Genomic DNA, 24,226 nt, shown 5'->3' with positions numbered 1-24,226 from the left:
AGCGCGAAAAATGGAGTCGGCGGCTGTTTCTCGTAGTTGCGAGACCTTGCGAATTTAATATTGAGCCATATATAAGGCGCACTGTGTTATAAGGCGCATGGTCAGCTTTTGAAAAAAACAAGACTTTTAGGTGCGCCTTATAGTGCGGAAAATACGGTATATATATATATATATATATATATATATATATATATATATATATACACATACACACATACACATAAAAAAACAGTATTTTTTTTTTTATCGGTATGCCCCCATGACTCCAACACCCTCCAAGGAATCCCAACTGTTTTAAGGGCAGAAAATTGCACTATTCACCACTGTGTGTGTGTGTGTGTGTGTATAGTGCAGAATTATTAGGCAAATGAGTATTTTGACCACATCATCCTCTTTATGCATGTTGTCTTACTCCAAGCTGTATAGGCTCGAAAGCCTACTACCAATTAAGCATATCAGGTGATGTGCATCTCTGTAATGAGAAGGGGTGTGGTCTAATGACATCAACACCCTATATCAGGTGTGCATAATTATTAGGCAACTTCCTTTCCTTTGGCAAAATGGGTCAGAAGAGGGACTTGACAGGCTCTGAAAAGTCAAAAATAGTGAGATATCTTGCAGAGGGATGCAGCACTCTTAAAATTGCCAAGCTTCTGAAGCGTGATCATCGAACAATCAAGCGTTACATTCAAAATAGTCAACAGGGTCGCAAGAAGCGTGTAGAAAAACCAAGGCGCAAAATAACTGCACGTGAACTGAGAAAAGTCAAGCGTACAGCTGCCAAGATGCCACTTGCCACCAGTTTTGCCATATTTCAGAGCTGCAACATCACTGGAGTGCCCAAAAGCACAAGGTGTGCAATACTCAGAGACATGGCCAAGGTAAGAAAGGCTGAAAAACGACCACCACTGAACAAGACACACAAGCTGAAACGTCAAGACTGGGCCAAAAAAAATCTCAAGACGGATTTTTCTAAGGTTTTATGGACTGATGAAATGAGAGTGAGTCTTGATGGGCCAGATGGATGGGCCCGTGGCTGGATCGGTAAAGGGCAGAGAGCTCCAGTCCGCCTCAGACGCCAGCAAGGTGGAGGTGGGGTACTGGTATGGGCTGGTATCATCAAAGATGAGCTTGTGGGGCCTTTTCGGGTTGAGGATGGACTCAAGCTCAACTCCCAGTCCTACTGCCAGTTTCTGGAAGACACCTTCTTCAAGCAGTGGTACAGGAAGAAGTCCGCATCCTTCAAGAAAAACATGATTTTCATGCAGGACAACGCTCCATCACACGCATCCAAGTACTCCACAGCGTGGCTGGCAAGAAAGGGTCTAAAAGAAGAAAAACTAATGACATGGCCTCCTTGTTCACCTGATCTGAACCCCATAGAGAACCTGTGGTCCCTTATCAAATGTGAGATTTACAAGGAGGGAAAACAGTACACCTCTCTGAACAGTGTCTGGGAGGCTGTGGTTGCTGCTGCACGCAATGTTGATCGTGAACAGATCAAAGCACTGACAGAATCCATGGATGGCAGGCTTTTGAGTGTCCTTGCAAAGAAAGGTGGCTATATTGGTCACTGATTTGTTTTTGTTTTGTTTTTGAATGTCAGAAATGTATATTTGTGAATGTTGAGCTGTTATATTGGTTTCCCTGATGAAAATAAATAATTGAAATGGGTATACATTTGTTTTTTGTTAAGTTGCCTATTAATTATGCACAGTAATAGTCACCTGCACACACAGATATCCTCCTAAAATAGCTAAAACTAAAAAAGCCCCACTCCAACTTCCAAAATATTCAGCTTTGATATTAATGAGACTTTTGGGTTCATTAAGAACATGGTTGTTGTTCAATAATAAAATTAATCCTCAAAAATACAACTTGCCTAATAATTCTGCACTCCCTGTATACCGTAAATTCCGGACTATAAGCCGCTACTTTTTTCCCAAATGTTCAGCCCTGCGAATTATTCAGTGAAGCGGCTAATTTATGGAATTTTTCTAACGGACACGGGCAGCACAGGAATTTAAAAGGTAAGATTAAGACCAGTTGAATATGTGTGTCAAGAAAGACTGCAATCTCTAAGTTTTGGCATATGTTTTCTGTAAAGTCAAGGTACGTTCCATTACTGAGGAAGATGCCCTTGATGGCTACAGATGTAAGAAGGAAGTTCAAGACAATTTACCGTGTGGGGAAGGGATTTTTAAGGGTTATTGTTCTATCTTCGTTATTCATTATCCATTATCCGTTATCGGTCAGTTCATAATACGCTACAAAGCCTAGGAGCCGGGACACTTACTCTCATCCAAGAGGCCAAGCTGAGGTCCTAGCCCTAAAGCCTTGCTGCGATCATTGCGAATGCACCGTTCCCGGAGGTACTACAATACCGGGCCGATGCGTGGAGTGGACAGAGCAAGCTCTTATTCCATCTCCGGATTGCAAAAATCAATGATTATGGCTACCATCAACGAATTTCGCATTTACGGGGTGCCTTTGGTAAACCTCATGGGCTATGATACTGTATTTCAGATTTACGGGGTGCCTTATTTTCACAGGTATGTTTGATACATTGCGAGCGTGATCCTACTAGCGTGTTGGTGCCTTTCAAAGGCACGGTTTGGGATGAAAGTTATATTATTATTATTATCATTAAAGCTTTGAAAACTCTCTCAGTGTACTGTCTTTCTTCGTAAATATGTGTAACCATGTATAATATGTATTTGCAACTGTATATTTTTGTAATGTATTTATTTTAGAGATTTATTCGGTTATGTGTTCTACGGACGAATCAAAAATAAGGGGCGAAGAAAACGCGGCCTGATGGGAAATGTGGTAAAGCTGAGTTACCGGTAGATCTGTCTGTTGTCGCAGTGGACAATAGTGGATATATATTTTTCCAACCCTTAACTTTGGAAATATACATTTTGTTTCCTTGGATTACTTTCAAAGGGTTAGGGTTAGGTCTGCATCATACGTTAATTACGGGTATCATTTGCTATTGGTGATGTCAACTGTGGTTCTGAGATTGTATACTGTCTATGAAGATAAAGTTTATTGTTCTATATTCTTTATCAATTATCCGTTATCCAAGAGGCCGAGTCAAGGTCCTAGCCACAGAGCCATGCAGCAATCAGTGCGAATGCACCGTTCCCGAAACAATCGTCTTTGGCCTCGACGGATCTATTGAAACTAACAAAGATGTTATATGACGAAATTGTGAATATGCTTGATTGCTGTTAAGATTGTCGAGAAGGGTTGTTCAAACCTCACATTGTTTGTTTGCTGTTATTAGTGTCAATAAATTTGTTCAAACTAAAAAAAGTTACAATTGAAGAATTTACAGCGTGTCCCGGGTTAAACTTGTGACTGTATCAAACTTGTGACTGTCGCAAGTTTTGCTGCGGACGCCCGCGGCTTGTGCATGGGTGCGGCTTGAATTAGTACAAAAGTGCCAAATCACTTAAAAAATGGTGGGTGCGGCTTGTAGTCAGGTGCGCTTTATAGTCCGGAATTTACGAGAGATTATATATATATATATATATATATATATATATATATATATTATATATATATATAATATATATTTCCCCCCCACCCCCCGGAAAGAGTTGTGAATACTATTTTCTGATTTTACGAAAAAAAGAAAAAAAATATTGTGATGAGGAGAAAGTGGGGTATTTAAGATAACAACTACAATCGACCAAACCTTATTCTGTGCCACAGTGCAGGCCATGCTGTCTATCTGCTCCTTGATGAGCTTGGTGGCCTCGTCCACGGCTTGAATCTGCTGCTCGTATACCGCCTGCTCCCTCTGCAGCTCCTCCAGCTCCAGAGCCACCGCGTCAAATTCCTGCAGACACAGACAAGTTGTTAAAAAATGATTCCCTACGAAAGATCAATTGGTATGGTTTTTACGGGGCAAATAGGGATACCCATTATTAGTATTAAGAGGAGGCTCATAACCAATATTAAGAGACAAAATTCATTTGCTGTAAAAGCTTAATTTTTTTTAATAATGCAAAAAGAAATTAAGAACATTTGTTATAAATTCTATCAATCAATTCGGTTTTCAGCATTGATATTTGGGAATTTGAGAGATATCGGTATCTGCATATTTATTTATTCGACACACCGATTATCAAGCACAACACCCAGCAACTACTGAACTTTTCTCTCCCTCTCATGTCTTCTGTCACTGGCGCTTCCCACGCCTTCTGATTGGATAAGCGAACGGGGGCAGAGCCACAAAAGCAGGAAGCTGTCCCCACTCCGCTAGTGTACTGGATAGAGAGTTAGGCCGTCACAAAATATGTTCACATTCGCAATTAGCGTCTTTTTTTCTTTATAGACCCTTTTGTGACCACCCTTGACTGAAATATAGAGGATATGTTAACATGCAGCGACACACATGCGGAAGACAAAACCGGTGTCTCACCTCTTTCATGTGAACGCATATTTGGATTTATCTATGCTTCTCAGCGATGCATTTCCGATAGAACGAGTGTGATGACTAGACTGTATTGTGAATGAGAACCTGGCTTTATTGGATTTCCCCGGGGTAAACATACCGTAAATTCCGGACTACATAGAGCGCACCCACCACATTTTAAGAGAAAAACCGATTTTGTACATACACAAGCCACACCTGTATATAAGCCGCATGCGCCCACATTTAAACATGTAACACAGATACAAAATTAACCCAAACCCGACTTCAAGTCCCGCGGTTGAAACTAAATGTTCTATTTTCTTTATTATCCATTATCCGTTATCGGTCAGTTTATAATACGCTACAAAGCCGGGACACTTACTCTCAGCCAAAAGGCCGAGCTAAGGTCCTAGCCTCTATGCCTTGCTGCGATCATTGCGAATGCACCGTTCCCGGGGGTACTGCAATACCGGGCCGATGCGTGGAGTGGACAGAGCAAGCTCTTATTCCATCTCCATTATGACATGCAGACACATCTGGAATCTCACATTCGGCTACAGAGCAAGTCCACAGTCCAAAAATCACAGTCGGCAAAATGAACGGAAAATGATACCGGTTCTTAAGGTGTGATGCAGACCTGCAGTGTCCAGGTCCTGTTGAAAGTAATCCAAGGAAAAAAGTGTATATTTCCTAAGGTAAGGGTGGGAAGAATATATTAGATGAACACATTTACTCACGCAACTCCTTTTTCTTTAACCAACTTTTTACCCCCTCTTCTTTCCTTGTTTGTCCCTCACCTTTAGCGGTCCCCACTTAAACTCGGCACCCCGCGTTTGTTCTGCCCCTCATTTTTCGTTCATCAGTGCAAAACATATCAGAATAAGGGTCTAAAATAAATACAAATAAATACATTACAAAAATATACGGTTGCAAATACATATTATACATGGGTTACGCATATTTACAAAGAAAGACGGTACACCGAGAGAGTTTTCAAAGCTTTAATAATAATAATATAGCTTTGACAGGGCAGTTAATGTTAGCAACACTCGAGCGCCGCAAGCGGCCGTTAGAAAAGTTACATAAATTGGCCGCATCACTGAATAAGCCGCAGGGTTGAAAGTTAGGGGAAAAAGTAGCGGCTTATAGTTCGGAATTTACGGTATGTTTGAATTGAAGTCAAAATCTAACTCCCGTATCTACTGTTAGCCAAGCAAGACACACTTCAAACCTATTGTGTTTGTGTGGCTTTGGGAGTCTACAATGGCATGCCACACTTACCATATTTTTACAACAAGGCGCATAAAATCTACAATTTGCTTCAGATTATGCGTTACGCTATATTGTGCGGTGCGCCCTGTGTCTCATGTAAAGCAAGGAATCTAGACACGGGTCACAGGTTCGAGCCTTGCCTAAGTCAAGACTAAATGCAACCTGTATGAGCCTCCTGTGACTCTAAAGCGTTTGTTGAAATGCCACCATATCTCAGGCTTGCATGGACGAGGACGCATGACGTCACACGCAATGCATTGTTTGCATAAGTACTCATGGATAGTAACGCAGTAGCATATCTAGCGATTCAAAACTTGTTATGCTCTTGGTGCTTTTGTTACATTAAACTGTCATTTTTCAACCTGGACCAAGACTACGGTAGCGCAGAAACTTAAAGCAGATTATAATGAAAATAATGGATTGTCGACGATTTGGCTAACGTGTCTGCCAGGACTATTGTTCGAGCTTTTGGAAAGTAACTGAAAGTGATTCTGAAAGTAAAAAACGTAAACATTTTAATGGAGATTCAACAAAGCTGTTCTGGTCACAAATAGAGGAGAGGGATTCCGATTTTGTTTAATATGGATTCCTGGTGAAACAAATGTGAGCACCAAGCTTTTTTTTTTTTTTAAATCAGTGTGTTTTACTTTGTAATCTATACTTAAATAAACCTCAGCTAAACTCAGTTTTGCTTCCATTGTCTTTTTAACTACGCATACTTGTGCTCATCTGTGTTGTTATAACAAGGCTTCAGCAGAGTGCAACCGCGCCTTGTCATGTGGTGCCATTTTCATTCTGTGAGCTGGATTCAAAGGCCTAACAAGCCATATGTGGCACATGAATGCTCTACACCAGGTGTCACCAACACGGTGCCCGCGGGCACCCGGTCGCCCGCAAGGACCACATGAGTCGCCCGCGGGCCTGTTCCAAAAATAGCACATCTCATAGAGAGCTGCGTCTAAAAATTAATTTTGTTCTGTTGCTATTATTTTTTTAATCACACTTGTATGTATATAGATTTAAAAAATACTATCTTAAAAATACTTTAAGGTTAACGCGCACAATATTTACCTATGGGCAGTAAAGTAGAGCTTGTGGGATGTGGAGAGTAAGCTAGCGGGCGCTGTATGCACTTTCGTACCCCAAAAACATGGCAGAAAAAAGAAAGAAAACGTATCTCTTTCACAGTGAATGGGAAGAGGAGTTCTTTTTTACGACTGTAAAAGAAACCTGCGTGTGTCTGATTTGCGGGACGACCGTGGCGACAGCAAAACGGCACAATGTGGAGAGACATTTCAATACGTGTCACAAAAGCTACCATGATAAATATCCACCTGCAAGCGCCCTACGGGCAGAAAAAGCCCGTGAGCTAAAGACCGCTCTGGGTAAGCAACAGTCTTTTTTTACGAGGCCGGCCAAAAACTCACAAAAAGCAACCGAAGCCTCGTTTAGAGCTACACATTTTCTGATCAAGAAAAAAAAGGCATTTACAGATGGAGAAGTTGTCAAAGAAGCGATGTTATTAATTGCTAACACTGTATTTAAAGACGAGAAAAATGGAAGCGACCTAATCTCCACTCTTTCCGACGTCCAACTGGGGGCATCTACGATGGCAAGACGAGTATCAGCTATGTCCAGTAACTTGGTCGATCAGTTGGAGCAGGATCTGGCGAAGTGCAAGTGGTTTAGCCTCCAGTGCGATGAGTCCGTGGACAGCAGCAGTACAGCGCAGTTATTGGTTTTTATCCGGATGGTGTTTAATGATTTCTCCACAAAAGAAGAACTCCTGACACTACTGCCCTTAAAGACAACTACGAGAGGAGTTGACATTTATAACACGGTGAAGGAGTTTTTCGTGCAGAAAAAGGTGCCATTGGAAAAGCTGGTAGCGGTGACAACAGACGGGGCTCCTGCTATGGTCGGCCGACAGACAGGTTTCATCGCTCACTGTAAACGTGACCCAGACTTCCCCAAATTTCTGCATTACCATTGCATCATTCACCAGCAGGCGTTGTGTGCGAAAGTGATCGGCTTTGGGCACGTGATGACTCCCGTTGTGAAAATCATAAACAACATCCGCTCCAAAGCAAAGCAGCACAGGATTTTCAAGGTACTATTAGAGGAGATGTCAGCAGAATATGGGGACCTACTGCTACACACAGAAATCAGATGGCTCAGCAGAGGACGAGTTTTGCATCGTTTTTTGTCTCTTTTGCGTGAAATCAAAGAGTTCATGCAGTCCAAAGGCGAAGATGTCTCACTGCTAGAGGACACAGAGTGGACACTTGACCTTGCATTTTTGGTGGACATTACTGGGAAATTAAACCTCCTGAACTGCCAGCTGCAAGGCAAAGGTAAGACTGTTGTCGATATGATAAGTGCTTTAAATGCATTTAAAGCCAAAATGAATGCATTCTCTGCAGATTTACAGAGAAAAAAAGTTCTGCACTTTCCCTCTGTGCAGTCAGTGCTGAAAGACAATGCTTCTGCATCTGAGACATTTGAAAAAGTGGCAGAAAAGTACATTGAAGTAATAAACAGACTTGGGCAAGAGTTTGAGAATAGGTTTTGTGACCTTCATCAGCTTGAACCATGTGTGTTCTTCATTTCCAACCCTTTCATGAATGGGGACACAACATGCTTTGCTGAGCAGTTAAGTGCAACGTTCAACTTGGATGCTGGACAGGTGGAGATTGAAATTATAACATTGCAAAATGATCTCCATCTCAAAGCCTACCAGGCTGCACCAAACTTTTGGCGCCTTGTTGACACAGAGAAGTACAGTGGAGTATGCACAGCAGCCATGAAGGTTGCCAGCCTGTTTGGCTCAACCTATCTCTGTGAATCAGCATTTTCTGACATGAACTTCATCAAAAACAAACACAGAACACGCCTCACTGATGCACATCTGAGAGACTCACTCACAGTTGCAGTGTCAAGTTACACACCAGATTACAACACACTGGTGAACAGCATGCAATGCCAGTCTTCCCACTAACCAAGGACGGATACCAGATGTAGTCAGTGACAACATGGTAGTGCCATGGCAAAGTTGAATTAAAATATTGAAGAATTGTGTTCAATTTAAAAGTGTGTTCATGACATTTAAAAGTTATAATTTTGTTAAACATAACACAGACTTGGCCATTAGTTCAAAATGTGAAATAAAAAATGTATTACATATTTAAAAATATGTAAGTTGATTTTGTTTAACATTACATAATTGTTAACTTTTTGAAACATGTTGCAACATAGTTCATGATTTGTTAACAGGGCATGTCAGTGGCTTGTGCAAATGGGATATTTTTTGCTAAAATGTAGTGATGTAAGTGATCATCTGAAAATGTAACAAATACTGTGATTAATAGAGATAAAGTGTTGAATATTGATATCTGTTTCCCACCTTGTTGTCATTTTTGATAATCATTGTTAGAAATCATTAACATGATCAGTGTCTTTACATAGGTGAGTATTACTAATCATTATAAATAATGTATAACTAAAGGCAAACTGAGCAAATTTGTTATTTCAGAAGAGCGTATCAAACTGGTAGCCCTTCGTATGATTCAGTAACCGTGAAGTAGCTCTCAGTTTCAAAAAGGTTGGTGACCCCTGCTCTACACGAATCCAGAAAGCAGTTTTGTTGGCGCACCTGCTGCTTCTGCTTGAGCTTCTCGTTGAAAGCGTCGGCTTTGGACTTGGCCGCGTTGAGCTTCTGTTGAGCAGCCTTCAGATCTTTCTCCCTCTCTGCCTCGGCATTCTTCATCTTGTTCTCCAGCACCTTGTACTTCCCCTCCGCCCGCTTTTGTACCTCCTTGGTGACACGCAAAGTCTCCTCACTTTCCTCTGGTGACACGATAGAAACACAACATAAGGAAACAAGTCACTCTGAGAAAGGTAGCACTTTGAAATTATCTGACCGATGGCTTTGCGCAGGCGCTCGAGCTCTTCTTGCTGCTGGTGAAAGGAGCTCTGCTGCAGCTTGGCCTGCAGGATTTGCTCCTCTTCCACCTTTAACTCATGCTGCTGTTTCAGCTGACGGAATCTGAAATTCACAGGACCGATTTCAAACGTCTTTCCAGGAACATCGCCATCCAATTTTAGAACCATTACTTTTCAGCGATTCCTTTCAAGCTAGCCAGTTGCTGCTCTGTGTCCCTCAACTGCGCTTCAGTTTCATTCAAGTTGCCCTGAACCTCCTTCACCTCCTGGAGACTAGTCAAGACTGAAGCAGACTGTGAACGAGCCCCTGGAAGAGTGAACAGATCACAAATGTAGCGTGATTGAACCAAAAGACAGAATCAATAACTCAAACACATACAATGGTTAACATTAAATGGGTCAAAATTCTAATACAGACGCTCCCCTAATTGGGAACATTCGACTTACACAAGACGGTAGATCCGATCATTTTTTTCGGGACGTCAAAAAATATCCGGAGATTGCTGTAAGTTAAATTTTGTATCATGTGCACCGTTTTCCGAGTAGAGAACAGTACTGTAATGCCTCTTTCCGCCGCGTGGCGCTGTGAGAGGTCAACCAGCATCCACACCGAAGAAGAAATTGGGCTTTTACTTCCTGGTTTGTGTGTAATCATAACAACGTGTATTGTATCTTTAGCGCACTAAGAAGTTTGACGTTTTTATTATTTAATATCTCGTGCATCCATTCAATATGGTTGGTGTAAAGTGTAAGGAAGAGGCGAGCTGTTTCTTTTGAAACGAAAGTGAAATAAGAAACTTGGATACGTTTGAGAAAATAGAAAGCTATTTTTCGGCCACTTTTTACTGCGGCGCACCTCTTGACGCGCAAGTCCCAAAAGCAAGTAAAACCGCACTTTATTAATCTTCATAAAACATACTATTTTATTAAATGTTTCTTTTAAAGTACAAAACAGTACCAGTTACATATACAAGCCTTAAACATCGACATATAAACCATGAACATACAAAATATAGCATTGACGCAACTTACAAATAAATTCAACTTACGAACGATTGTACGGAACCTAACTCCTTCGTAGGTCAGGCAGCGTGTCTGTACTGCCAAAAATACAGTAAAGCCTAGGTTACAGTGCCCCTTGCTTACAATGTAGTATACAATGTTTTTGGCCCCTCTTTGAGAGAGTTTTTTTTCTACCAAATGATATCAACAACTAATTCTTTCATGTGCCTAAAAATTCAAAATTTGCATTGTTTGTTCCTCATACATATCTGAGTGAAATACATGAATTGCCAGGGAATTCCTGTGTGGAGTAATTACCACTTTACAAGCTCTTATGCTGTTAAGCATGTTAATGACAACTAGAGTTGGGTGATAAGTAAAATTTGAATTGGGATATTACAAATGTTATAATTCAACTCAGTTCAGAGAATCCTGTAACATTACATTCAGCAGTTTGCATATGCAAATTGTCCTCCAATTGCGACTACCATCGCTATAGCAACAAATATTAGCAGCTATCGCAGTCACTACTGGCATTAAACTGGCATAAAATTATATTTTGGTTTATTTTAAAATAATACCATGAACAACAAAAAACAAAGAAAAAAGCCAAGTTAAAGGAAAAAAAAACACAGAAAAAAATAGCGACAACTTTTAGCTTCTAGCGTAACAGAGCATTAAAGGCTAGCACAGCGAGCATTGGCCAACTCAACAAATGTCCCAAAAGCGGCAAATACACACTGTGTAGCAGGCGACATGGTAAAAATATAAGCTTTTTTCCCAAAATAAAAAAGTTTCCGACTTTTATTATTAATCTTTTTAATTTTATGCATATATATTTCTCCTTTTTTTATGATGGACCCCCCTCCCTCAAATATACATTTTATGCCTCTTAAATATATTTATTAATCGAAAAAGCCACACTCAGGGGTCACCAAGATAGTGCCCACAGATCCAGGTAGCATAAGAACACCTGAGTATCTCGTGGACCGCTTCCAAAAATAGCTCACCGATGATGGGTCATTGTGATATCATAAGAAATTTGATTTATAAAAGCAATGAGAAACCATTTACAAACAGTGTCTTTAAATATATGATTGCACTTAAAATTAGCCTATAATTTATAAATGTGAATCACACAATGCCCTTATACAAGGTGGATGTTTTAGTGGTTAACCAAACTTATTCTAGCCGTACGTCTGACAATTACCTAAAAATAACATAGTAACAACACAGTAATAGCATTTGTTATTTTAGAGATATATGTCCATCTGGTAGCCCTTTGCACTACTCCGTACCAAAAAATAAACTCACAGCATAAATAAAATGCTGGTGGATCTGTAATTTTTCAAGATCATCTTATAAACTTTTTCATAACCTACGCCATGCGTGACTTTACAGCCCAAGCTTTGAGGCTAAAAAAACTTGCGCTGGTCAAAAGATGAGAAAATAAAGCTGTTGTTGCTGCTATTTGGGTGCTAAAAAGTTATGTTTTGTGTTTTAGTGTCGTAATATGAGAAAATCCGTTAGCGATCGTAAATTAAGGTTTTACAGTATCCCAGCTGACACTCCTGATCAAAGAAAAAGAAGTATTGTGCCTGAATGCAATAAAGCCAGAAATGCTCGGGTTTTCAGCGCACACTTTATATGAGTGCCTCAGTCCAATCTTTTGACTTCATTTCATTTAACCACAACTCTCTTCTTTTTCTTTCATCAGGAGTGTCCGGATTTAATTTGTAAAACTTCATTTTATGACCACTAAGGTTTTTTTCTCAGAATCTTGCACCCAAACACGACAACATTTTAACACCCAAATAACGGCAACGACAGATTTTTTTTCTTCCACCTTCAGCTGTGACGTCAAGCGTGGATCTTACAACCAACGTCAAAGCCATCCATTTTGATGATACAAAGCTAAAAACTTAGCGTGTATGCTCGTTGACATAGTGTCTCGCTCTAGCTTTTTGCCAACAGGCTATGCCCCGCCCACTGAATACGTCTCAATGTTTACCAAAAAATAAAAGGGTTTAGTTGCTATCCTCAAGAAACCAATATTGTTAAATTGCTCACACCTACACTGCACCAATACTTATTTCATGCTCTCACCTCCACTTAAAGTTCCTTGTGGGTCAAAGATGTCCCCTCCAAGGGTTACAGTCTTGGTCATCACACCCTTATCAAAGGCCACTTTCTTGGCGTTGTCTAGAGTGTCACACACCAGCGTGGAGCCAAACACGTACTCCATGGCTTTGCGCAGGTCCGAATCGTAGCCCACCAGGGACAAAGCCGTGTGGACGTTGTCCTTTCCGACCTGAGCAGATAGTCACTGGTCTCAAAGAAACACCTAGGTCAAACTCATTTAGCCCAGGGGACACATGGCAGAAAAAGCACTCACACGGGGCCCGGACTAGCAATTAATGAGATAATAAGTGGGGCCTTAGCTGTAGGTATGGGAATCTTTCAGAAACTTACAGTTAAATAATGATTATGATTCGGTGAAGAAAGATTTTATTATCAAATAATTATTGTTTTTTTCCCTTCACTTATGTATAATATTTTGTAGTGTTTAACTGTGCACTTGTAAAATAACAACAAAATAATTTAATTTCCGCTACGCTATTAAAAAGGACAAGTGTGTAGTAATATCCAGATATTGCTGGATTATGTAGTGCAACTAAAAGCGAGTGCTAAAAAGCACAAGGAAGAATACCAACTACAGAGACTCAAAGTAAACAAACCACACAATATTTCTTAAAATAATTTCTCAAAGCATTATGTTTTTTAGGGGTTTCCATAGCCCCAAGATGACGGACAATGATATCAAGTTATCAACTGTGCACATTTATATGATAGTTCAGCATTTTATTAAAAATCTAAATCGATATTATTTTTTAATCAATTACTCTTGTTACCACTAAGATGCACCAAATAGAACACTGTCCCTTTAACTCAGGGAAACTGAAGTCACAAAATAGCACAAAAACGCTAATTTAAGTGCAAACGAAGACTTCAATACTTTAAGCCTATAAGTCTTTTTGTTACTTTATATTGTTTTTAATGAAAATATTTACTTGAATATTGGGGACGTTGCTGTTACATTTTATGTCTATTGTTAAATGGAGCTTAAGTTGGTTTTGACTTTTGCAAAGACACCCAGGTGCTGTTTTTAAATTTTGTATTTTTTTTTTCATCCAGTTGTTCCATTTTCAATAATAGTGATGAAAAGCATCTTTTAGTAGCAAATGTTGCCGTTAAAAGACAACCAGGAAGCACAGGCACACACACGAGTGCACTCCTATCACCTTAAACAGCATGTCAATGATTTCTATGTATTCTAAGCCAATCAATTTAAAAAATTATCTATGAATCCCATATTTGGGTGTGTGCTCGTATGTGACTTATAGACCCCAAAACAGCAGTACCAATTTTCGTGAATATTGACAATGTTGTTCTTTAGGCATTCGCGAATGTCTTGAGCTAGGTTTTGGGCTCCTCTTTGTATCGTCTCATGGGGGGATTAAATCTGTTGCCAGGCTTGATTTGGCCCCGCCGGGACATTTCTTTGACACTCCTGACTGGGTTGATGACACAAAACAAACTCACCAGGCTTTTGGCAGTGTTGATCACTCTGTCGTTCAGCGTTTTGGCAGAGATCTTGTTCAGGGGAATGATGGTGTACCTCCTCTGCAGCTCTCCTTTTTCTAGCAGCTTCTTACCAGTCACCTACATACGCAAACATCATCAGGTTAAGTCAAATAAGTCGATCCACAAGGGCTGAAGTCAAAAAGAGCGCCGCACCTCAGTGTCCACGACAATGTTATAAAGTCGTCCGCCGGCGACCACCTCCAGCGCGGTGGCGTAGGAGACGTCACGCACTGAGATCAGGTTGGCCAGCAGTCCCTTAACCTTACTGCGGTCCCACCCGCGTTCAGGATCTCTGAAAGACGTTTGAATGGTTCACTTTTACATTGACCTCCAAATTTTTTTTTTTTTATCATGCAAATTTTAGGGTGGCGACTATCTGGCAACCAGTTCAGAGTGTCCCCTGCCCGTAGATGGGCTGGGGTGGGCTTCAGCACCCCTGCGACCCTAATGAGTATAAGCGGTGCAGATAATGGACGGGTGGATGGATTTTAAGGTCCCAAACAGTAAAACATATGTCCATTTTAAAACAAGGAAAAAAATCTAACTACTATAGTCTAGAGCAGTGTTTTTCATTTTTCAACCTTTTTTGAGCCTTGGCACATTTCTTTCTGGAGGACACCAGCAGTCAGTGGCGTTGAGTCTTTAACAAAAGTAAATCCAAATGAAAGCTTTTGCTAAACCGCACAAAAAAAAATTGGACAAATTCCCACGGTACAGTATGACAATGGTTGAAAAATACTGGTCTAGAGCATGATGTGAGCACACCTCATGAGATCATTTTTTTTTTACAATGTATTTTTTATTACAGTTATGTACATGAAACTAAAACTGTAAAATGTAATTGAAAAAAAAATTCTCATTCAAAATTTAATAAAATGAGAAAAATTCCAAATTATTCTTTTATTTAAAGAATGTGTATTAATAAAATTAGCTAAAATATCCACCATACAAAGTAGTCTTTTTTTTTTACCTCCGGTTTGATCGAGTTTTCAACTATTTTCCATACTAAAATAAAATCCCAACCCAGACAAACATTATATTTAAAGAAAAAAACAGGATACTCAGGGATCAGAATGGAGATTTTCATTTTCAGCTGAAATAGCCAGGGTCCAGGGCGGAGCCCGGTGGGGGGCTCAGGGGGGCAAAGCCCCCCTGAAGTCAACAGCATTTATCTTATTTGCTATGTGAAAATTGCACTAGAATGAATTAAATCCAACAAAACAGAAACCATGTATTATATATATATATATATATATATATATATATATATATATATATATAAATTTAAAAAATAATATATTGACATTAAAAGCATTCGTAATATTGAACATGATCATGATACAAAATAATCTATTTTAATCATGTTTATAACAAATTTTAAATTTTGTTTATCCTGTTCTAAATATTGTATAAACACAAAAGATAAAATCATTTCATAAATAAATAGATTTATAAATACCTCAGATTGGGATTTTCTGTCACACAGGGGAACCAGTGGTTGACTGCTGCTAGTATTTGAAGTGGAAGGATTTGAAACGGCCAATAATGTTGAACCGGTGGCTGCCGATTTTAAATGCGGATCCGAGTGCATAATTTGATCGCCGGCAAGCTATTTTTGCTTTGTGCTTGTTCATTTTAGCATGATCGATCAGTGCCACACAACCTCGCGTACCATAATGTATCAGATCGACACAGTATAGACACTTTGCTTTCCCTGGAACATCACACTTTGCGACAAACTGGCTCAAAGTTTCTGTAACTTCCTCGATCTTTGCGCCGATTTTAACGTTTACTGTGACAGTCTTCTCCAGCCATGACCACTTAAATTTATTCTTGATTCCTTTATCAATCTCGGAGACAAAAGCCTCGTCTTCTTTTCTTAGTATTTTCATATTTACTTTTTCAAACACTCATTTCACCGTTTGAAAAGACCGGAAGGAGCGCCATGTTTGAGAACAAAAGCTCCGCTGATTGGTTATCAGCGAACCTATCGACCAATGGTCTAAATGCTAACTTGGGGTGATGAAACAGTCACGTATCATACCTCACCCCCCCCAAAATATTTTCTCATCGAATTTAGACGATTTACGGGAATGACCTTTGGGGTTCAAAAACAGCGGAAATCCGCGGAAAATTCTGATCCCTGGATACTTAACTAGGAGTCCTATGTATTTATTATTATTATTCAGCCAGTATCAACCATCAACATGATATCTACCGGAAATCATTTTGTCACGTGAAGGTATCGACGTGACTCGTCGCCTACGATCGGCGCCGGGTTTTTAGACCCAACTGCTGTGTTGGGAGTCATTAGGTGACCAAACCCCCCAATTCCAACCCTTAATGCCGAGCGCCAAGCAGGGAGGCAATGGGTACCAATGTTGTAAGTCTTAGGTATGACTCGGCCGAGGCTTGAACCAGCGACCTCCCAGTCTCGGAGCGGGCGCCCTACCATCTAGGCTACCGAGCTGGTAGTGTGGTTCAATGCACTAAAAATACAGAGGCGCTACACTCCCGAGCCGCGCGACGGAGCGAGTTCGGCGGAAGCGGCGTCACACGGCGCGACGCGAGAAAAGGCGGCGGGCGTGATCGGGCTACCCCCTGGGGAGCCCGCCCGTCCGACGACCCCAGTAGCGCGGCGCGACGACCGTCCGCACGCGGCGGGCGAAAGGCGGTGGACGTGCGCGGGACCCCCGTAACTGCGTCGGTGTCGTACGTATCGCGCCCAAAAGTACTCGCGCTGCGGGTTAGGGGCTCGCTCGCGGGAGCGACCGAACGGCACCCGCGGTAAAAACCCTGTCGTGAATTTGTCTCCGATCGTCCCGGGCGGACAAAAAAATCGCCCAGCTGTACGACTCTTAGCGGTGGATCACTCGGCTCGTGCGTCGATGAAGAACGCGGCTAGCTGCGAGAACTAATGTGATTTGCAGCTGCGATTGGCTGGCAACCAGTTCAGGGTGTCCTCTGCCCACTGCCCGGAGATGGCTGGGATGGGCTCCAGCCCCCCCGCGACCCTAATAAGGATAAGCTGTGCAGCTAATGAGATGAGATTTTTTTTTTTCCTTTTGAAGGGGCGTCGCTACTTCGCAGATTTTCACTTTTAGCGGGTGGTTTTGCTCCCCATTAACCGGGTATTTGGTCCCCATTAACCGCGATAACCGAAGTCTTACTGTATATCTTGTTTTGTTGTTTAACGACATAATAAATGTTTTTTTTTTAAATTGATCTGCTACAGGGCAAGAAATGTTTGCCCTACTTTTTGAGTAACACAAGATAAAAATATTACAACATAAAATAAGTATTACCCAAAATAAAAACCGTATTTCTCCAAGTAACAAGATTATTTTAGAAATAAGAATTTTATTGGTATTATTTAATAGTTAATTGAATAATGTGCACACCAAAATAATTTTTTGTTTTACCTATTATTAAAAGCGTACAAGATCGTACAACACTTTGCTCAATTCAGACCAAATTTTGTTGGAACAAAAAAAAAGTTTCGCATCCCCCATCTCCAATATTTACACAACTTACTTATAGTCAAAACGAAGGTTTGGGAAGCGCGATACGAGCCGCTCATATTTCTCTTTCAGACTTGCCACCTCTCGGGACAGCTGTCTTCTCTTCTCCAGAAGACTTTCCTCCTTTCCATCTAGTACAAAAAAGAACACATCACCGAAAAGAACAACCGCTGCCATCTCAGTCTACTGATTTGTCAAGGAAACCGTACCTTCGTATTTGAGTTTGCCAAGCTCAGCCTCCAATTTCTCCTTGCTGCTTTTGACAGCCTGCAGACTATCCTGATCCTTTTTGTAACCACTGTCCATCTTTTTCACCTCAGCCTGTTTGGTCTTGAGTTCGGTCTGGGCATGCTTCAGCGTCATTTGGGCCTGACAGGAAAGTGTCAAATCAGAGCTTAAAATTGCTGTATTTTATGGAATATAATGGTCTTTTTTAAATGGTTTGGAGGTGCGTGAATTTTTTAACACGTTATTAGCGATAAAGTGGACACCCAGGAAATTACATAAATCTGTTCTGAGGTGAGGATCAAAGTGAAATTGCCGTAAATCGAGGATAGACACCTTAGGTTTCCGAACCCCCAGCATTCAAGATAAAAGATAGATCAAAAATAAAAACATTATAATAAAAAAAATAGATTTAGGAAGTACTACTTATGCGTTATATATGTACATATGATTAAACAACATTATAAACATATATATACATGTAAAGGAAAAATGAAATTGTACCGTGAATTCAGGACTATAAGCCGCTACTTTTTCCCCAAATTTTCAACCCTGCGGCTTATTCAGAGATGCGGCCAATTTATGTAATTTTTCCAACGGGCCGCCAGCGGCACTCGAGTATGAGAGGTAAGATTTAGACCGGTGGAGTATATGTGCCGAGGAAGATCACAGCACATGAGAGTGTGTTAAGGGTTATTGTTCTATCTTCGTTATTCATTATCCATTATCCGTTATCGGTCAGTTCATAATACGCTACAAAGGCTAGGAGCCGCTACACTTACTCTCAGCCAAAAGGCCAAGCTAAGGTCCTAGCCCTAAAGCCTTGCTGCGATCATTGCGAATGCACCGCTCCCGGAGGTACTGCAATACCGGGCCGATGCGTGGAGTGGACAGAGCAAGCTCTTATTCGTGTCATAGTACACTAGACCAGAACCACAGTCTGCCGTGATGGGGGTTTGGGGTTTTTAAGGGTTATTTAGCTATCTTCGTTATTCATTATCCATTATCCGTTATCGGTCAGTTCATAATACGCTACAAAGCCTAGGAGCCGGGACACTTACTCTCAGCCAAAAGGCCAAGCTAAGGTCCTAGCCCTAAAGCCTTGCTGCGATCATGTATTTACATCGATAGTACACAATCCTAGAACCATAGTTGGCCGTGATTCTTTCAAGTGCGGCTTTTATTCCCTTAACAGACTAAATTGCAGGTATGCGAGCGTCTTTTTAGTAGCGTGAGGCTACCTCCCAAAGGCACGGTTTAGGATGAAAGTTATACTATTATTATTAAAGCTTTGAAAACTCTCTCGATGTACCGTCTTTCTTTGTAAATATGTGTAATATGTATTTGCAACTGTATATTTTTGTAATGTATTTATTTGTATTGATTTGAGACACTTATTCTGCACGAGCAAATTAAAAAAGGGGGCGGAGCAAACACCAACGCTGATGGGAAAGTGGGGACCGGTAAAGGTGAGTTTTTGTGGACTTGGCGGACAATAATGGATATATATTTTTCCCACCCTTACCTTTGGAAATATACACTTTTTTTCCTTGGATTACTATCAACGGGCACCCAGAATCTGCAGGTCTGCAACAAATTTTAAGTACCTATATCGTTTTGTGTTTAATTTGGCGGCTGTGATTTTTGGACTGTGTGCTTCAATGAACGGCCTGGACGGATCTATTGACACTAACAAAGATGTTATATAATGAAATTGTGAATATGCTTGATTGCTAATAAGATTTTCGAGAAGGGTTGTTCAAACCTCACTTTGTGTTTGCTGTTAAAAACGTCATATTGGAATATAATATTGTGAATGTGCTTAGTTGCTGTTGAGATTGTCATGATTGTTTTCTGTTATTAGTGTCAATAAATTTGTTCAAACCAAAAAACATTTAGTTTCAATCGCGGGACTTGACGTTTGGCTTGGATTAGTCTTGTGTTTGTTTGATGTGGGTGCATGCGGCTTATATACAGGTGCGGCTTGTGTATGGACAAAACCGGTTTTCCCCTTAAAATGTGATGGGTGCGGCTTATAATCAGGTGCACTCTATAGTCCGGAATTTATGGTAGTTATCTTTTGTGTGACATGACCTGAGCTGGTCAAGTGGAGTAGCAGGTGGAAGCTATTTGTTATTCTAATTGAACCTTATTTTTGCATGTTTGTACGTGGGGAAGAGGAAGTAATTTGATCCGTGCACTGTTGAGCATATAGCATATTTGACAAATAAAGTTTTAGTCAAAGTTGAAAAATACAGCGGATTATAATTAAAAATCATTTTAAAAATCCCCCTTGCGAGGATTGTCACGCCCATTGCAGACATCCTTGCTCTAATCACCTCCTTATCTTTTAATAATAATTCCCATCCTTGATTGGTTACAGCCTTCAAACTTACCAGCGATTGGTGGGCCTTTTCCTTGTTTCGTGATCATCGCAACCTTCATTTTCATAGTTGATGTTTTTATTTGGTATGTGACCCAAAGCTTGCAGCAATGCGAAAGTAAAAAGAAAAAAACAACAACACCGGTAAAGGCTGTACTGTATTGTATTTCCAACTTCCTAAGTCTTGACGAAACATATGACAGTCAGAACTGAATAAGGAGAGATTTTGGGGGATAGTTCAACCAGTAACATAACGGCATTTTGACGCAAAGTAATAGAAGATCAGCATTTATATGACGCCAACCAATAGCAGATTAGTCACGATTCAAATTTTTAATGACATGTCTGTTCTCTGTAATGGATTTTATCATAGAAATTTCCCCCCGAAATGTGACTTGGACTCACGTGTGACTTAAACAGGCTTCATAGGTATTTTTCATGGCCAAATTCAAGCACTTTTTAAGGATTTTTCAAGCCAATTTTTCTTTTTTTTCCTGGACCATGTGAGGAAGAAATCTGACGTGAACCATGTATTTTGCAGATCCACAAATATATCCGTTATTCATATGTGATTTTTAATGTTGTGTGTGCATATATCAGTATGAAGTTTTTAGAACTCTAGAACAATACCTGCGCAAATATTTTTGAGACAAATCACTTCCCATCTAGGTGTTGGGTAAAATTACGGTAATATGTAGCTTACATTTTAGGTTGCAGGAAGTCTTTTCTATTACAATTTACAATAATATGAAATCCTTGTGTAATACACATTTAATAGTGCCGAGTTATGGTAAAGCAAGCACTCGTCTTCTTAGGCGCGACTCGTGGGGGACGATGACACTTCATAGGATAATGCCGCACAAACTAATGCCGGCTGCAGTTAATCACAAGGGAATAAGAAATGCAATGGCAAAACAAACTAGCGAAGACACAAAAGAGCAGTGTTGACATCATTTTAAGCCGACTTGCGAAACACGGCAATAATTTTAAGTATTTACAAGCATTTCACCCACAATTCGAGCTCTTTTCAATCCTTGAAAACACAACATTAAAGTTCAAAAATTTCCACGGATATCAAGCACCTGTATGAACCTTGCTTATAAATGTTTTTTCTTCTTTAGTATTGACTAACTGGCTGGTGTGACTCTGAAGGCACTTATATTTGGGAAAATAATGTTAAAAAAAACGGGCATAAGTTCCTGAATGAGGACAAAGTTGTTCACCTGCTTGGCTTCCGTGTCAGCTTTGCTCATGTCGTTCTTACAGGCCATCATCTGACCAGCTAGCGTGGCCTCCTCTCCGTCCTCATTTGTGGACAAGCCAGCAGAAACTGCCCTGAAATGCTGCTCGGCAGCCTCCAGGGCAGCAGCGTCCTTGTAGCCTTCCTCCTTTATAGTCTCGAGCTGCTTTGTCAACTTGGACATTTCTTTTTCTTTGACTACCAGCATCTTCTTGTCCTTAAAAAAAAAAAAAAAAAAAAAAAAAAAAAAAAAAAAAGACGTTACACTTGCTATTATTAAAACGTGGAAGGTGGAACATTTCCAAGGGTATGCTCGTACCTCTTGCATGCTCTTGACAAGCTCCTCTCGCTTCTTGCTTTCATCCTGCAGGTTCTGCTTTTTCAGATCAAGAGCACTCTGAGCTTTTGCATCTACGCGCTGAACATCAGCTAGGGTTTTCTCCAGGGATTGTAATACGTTGTTCATTTCCTAATTAATAGACGAACATGAAAGTTTATGCAGATATTTTCATGTGTAGATTTTTGCCTAACCTTTTAAATTTGTTTTAAAGGACGAATACTAAAAGGGATAACATAAATAATTGATTTCTTTACTGCTGCATATCTGTGAACGCACTTAAGTTTCCAAAACAAATAATCACTGCCGGTATCCTTTACGAGTATCAGACATAATTGCATAGGGTCAGATTCGTGTTGGGAAGATCCTGTTCTTTTATCTTTTTTTTTGCGTAAATTTAAGGACTGGATGAGTATTGATACGATATGACAAAGGGCCTGCTCTCGAGGATCTGCTCAGCATGCACTTACTTGTACTCAAGTAATTATTTGGATGACTACTTTTTACTCCCATTTGAGCGATATTATTCTGAAGTAACTAAAGTATTACTTGGGTAACTTCGGCGCTGAACCTCAGCACTGTGCGTACTTCGGCGCCTAAGTGCAGCTTTGGGTTTACTTCTGACCCGGTCCCTCAGATTAAGTTTATCAGTTGGGTTTGGGCTGGATTTTTTTAGGCCAGTTCTTACCTCTAATACCAAGTATCAGTTCCAATGTCATCTGATAATAGTATTCACTGCCATCTAGTGCCAATTAACAATCAGGAAGATGAAATAGAGGGAATTGTAAATTACCATTACAAACAAATAAGAATACAATAATATTTTGTTGAGATTAAAAGGTGTTTCTTTAAAAATATCTGTCATTTTTTTGAAGAGGGAAAGGAATTATGTGTACCACGATGTGCGTACAGGTATTGGTCTATAGAAAATGTGGTATCGAACATCCTTAGTTTACATACATAATGGTTGCTGTAAAATATCACGCCCAACATGTCTCTACTCTCTAGAATAACTTCTCATGACATCCAAAGTGACAATACTTTTTAAAGCAATTGTATGACTTTCTTTTGGTGAGATAATTTTCCATCAAATTAATGTCTCTTAAAAAGGTGTCAAGTCCAAAAGAACAACTGACAAGGATTTTAAGTGTCATCACTTTTAGCAATGCTTCAATTTTATGATTACCTTTATACATAAAGTATTTTTAAAATACTACCTTAAAAAAAATTGACCTAATCTTGGAGGTCATCTCTAGAGTTTACCTTGTCTTTTTTGTCTTTCAGTTCCTGAATCTGCGCTGAGAGCTCGCGGACTTTGCTCTCGTTATCAGCCAGGGCGGTTTGCATCTTGGCAATGTTGTCCTGCATGACTTTTAGGTTCTCAGCTGACTTCTGTTTTGTCTCCTCAGCGCACAAGAACTGCCAGGCTACGTACAGACGCGTCAAGTGCTCAATCTCGCGCATCAGTTTCTGGTACTCCAAGTATGATGACCTCTCCTGCAAGGTTCATGCAACTTTTTGATCAGCTTGATTAAAATTTTCAAGGCTATTATCACACACTGTCAACAACAAAACAGTTAGTGAAAGAAAAATCTCTTTCATGACCATCATTATTAAGTGAAATTCCACAAAGTAGAAGCCATGAATTATAGCGTATACAAAGAATCTGCACTATATCTTTCCTCATACCGCAAAGCACCGTAGCACTTGTATTACATAATATTTATACAGACGCTCCCCTACTTACGACCATTCGCCTTACGAAAAACGGTAGAAACATTTTTTTCGGGATGTCGAAAATAATCCGGACATTGCTCTAAGTTAGATTTTGTATTGTGTGCACCACCTTTTTCACAGTACAGGACAGTATATCAATAAAATGACTATAAAATATAAGATAAGTAAAAGTATAAAATATTGAAGAAGAATTGGAGGCAGTGTTCCCTCCAAGCTGGCGCGTGCGCAATTGCGCACTGCTCGCACATTCTCAGCGCACAAGAAAATCTAGCCAGCGCACAAAAATAAGGGCTCAAAATTACTAATTGGTTTTAATCAACTGGTTGATTTGCCAACCCATAAAGATGGAAACACGCTCGACTTGGTTCTGACTTGAGGAGTTTCAACCTCAAACATGACGGTGTTACCGTGTACTACAGTTATCTCGGATCATTATTTAGTTACATTTGAGGTGCTAGCTAAATGTAGGACCAAAAAAACTGAAGGATTCAATGGA

The 24,226-nt window shown here is 40.2% G+C and overlaps 2 protein-coding genes and 1 pseudogene across 3 annotated transcripts in view; 1 reads left to right on the top strand and 2 right to left on the bottom strand.

The window, feature by feature from the left end:
* smc2 (structural maintenance of chromosomes 2) overlaps positions 1–24,226 on the bottom strand; it is a 43,239-nt gene that overhangs the window by 10,502 nt on the left and 8,511 nt on the right. The window contains exons 7-18 of the mRNA XM_088342680.1: positions 23,257–23,490; positions 21,976–22,125; positions 21,640–21,873; positions 18,018–18,177; positions 17,822–17,939; positions 14,441–14,579; positions 14,246–14,365; positions 12,749–12,953; positions 9,812–9,947; positions 9,619–9,743; positions 9,351–9,544; positions 3,704–3,847 (exon numbers count right to left, since the gene is read on the bottom strand). Of these exons, the coding sequence (XP_088198806.1) occupies positions 3,704–3,847; positions 9,351–9,544; positions 9,619–9,743; positions 9,812–9,947; positions 12,749–12,953; positions 14,246–14,365; positions 14,441–14,579; positions 17,822–17,939; positions 18,018–18,177; positions 21,640–21,873; positions 21,976–22,125; positions 23,257–23,490 (1,959 nt within the window). The remainder of the gene's footprint in view (positions 1–3,703; positions 3,848–9,350; positions 9,545–9,618; positions 9,744–9,811; positions 9,948–12,748; positions 12,954–14,245; positions 14,366–14,440; positions 14,580–17,821; positions 17,940–18,017; positions 18,178–21,639; positions 21,874–21,975; positions 22,126–23,256; positions 23,491–24,226) is intronic.
* LOC148361871 (U2 spliceosomal RNA) lies at positions 2,358–2,447 on the bottom strand (annotated as a pseudogene).
* On the top strand, positions 6,562–9,306 carry LOC148361870 (general transcription factor II-I repeat domain-containing protein 2A-like). Of its 2 annotated transcripts, none has more exons than XM_088342679.1 (2): positions 6,562–7,083; positions 7,246–9,306. In XM_088342679.1, the coding sequence occupies exons 1-2, from the start codon at positions 6,849–6,851 to the stop codon at positions 8,694–8,696; spliced, it is 1,686 nt and encodes a 561-aa protein (XP_088198805.1). In that variant the 5' UTR covers positions 6,562–6,848; the 3' UTR covers positions 8,697–9,306. The 2 variants fall into 2 exon arrangements, with proteins under 2 accessions (XP_088198805.1, XP_088198804.1); XM_088342678.1 differs by having other exon boundaries at positions 6,562–8,052; positions 8,122–9,306.

The sequence above is a fragment of the Urocampus carinirostris genome, chromosome 8 (assembly GCF_059441175.1).
Source record: "Urocampus carinirostris isolate Australia breed hairy pipefish chromosome 8, RoL_Ucar_1.0, whole genome shotgun sequence".
NCBI lineage: Eukaryota > Metazoa > Chordata > Actinopteri > Syngnathiformes > Syngnathidae > Urocampus > Urocampus carinirostris.
This window is presented reverse-complemented; position numbering and strand designations above follow the sequence as displayed.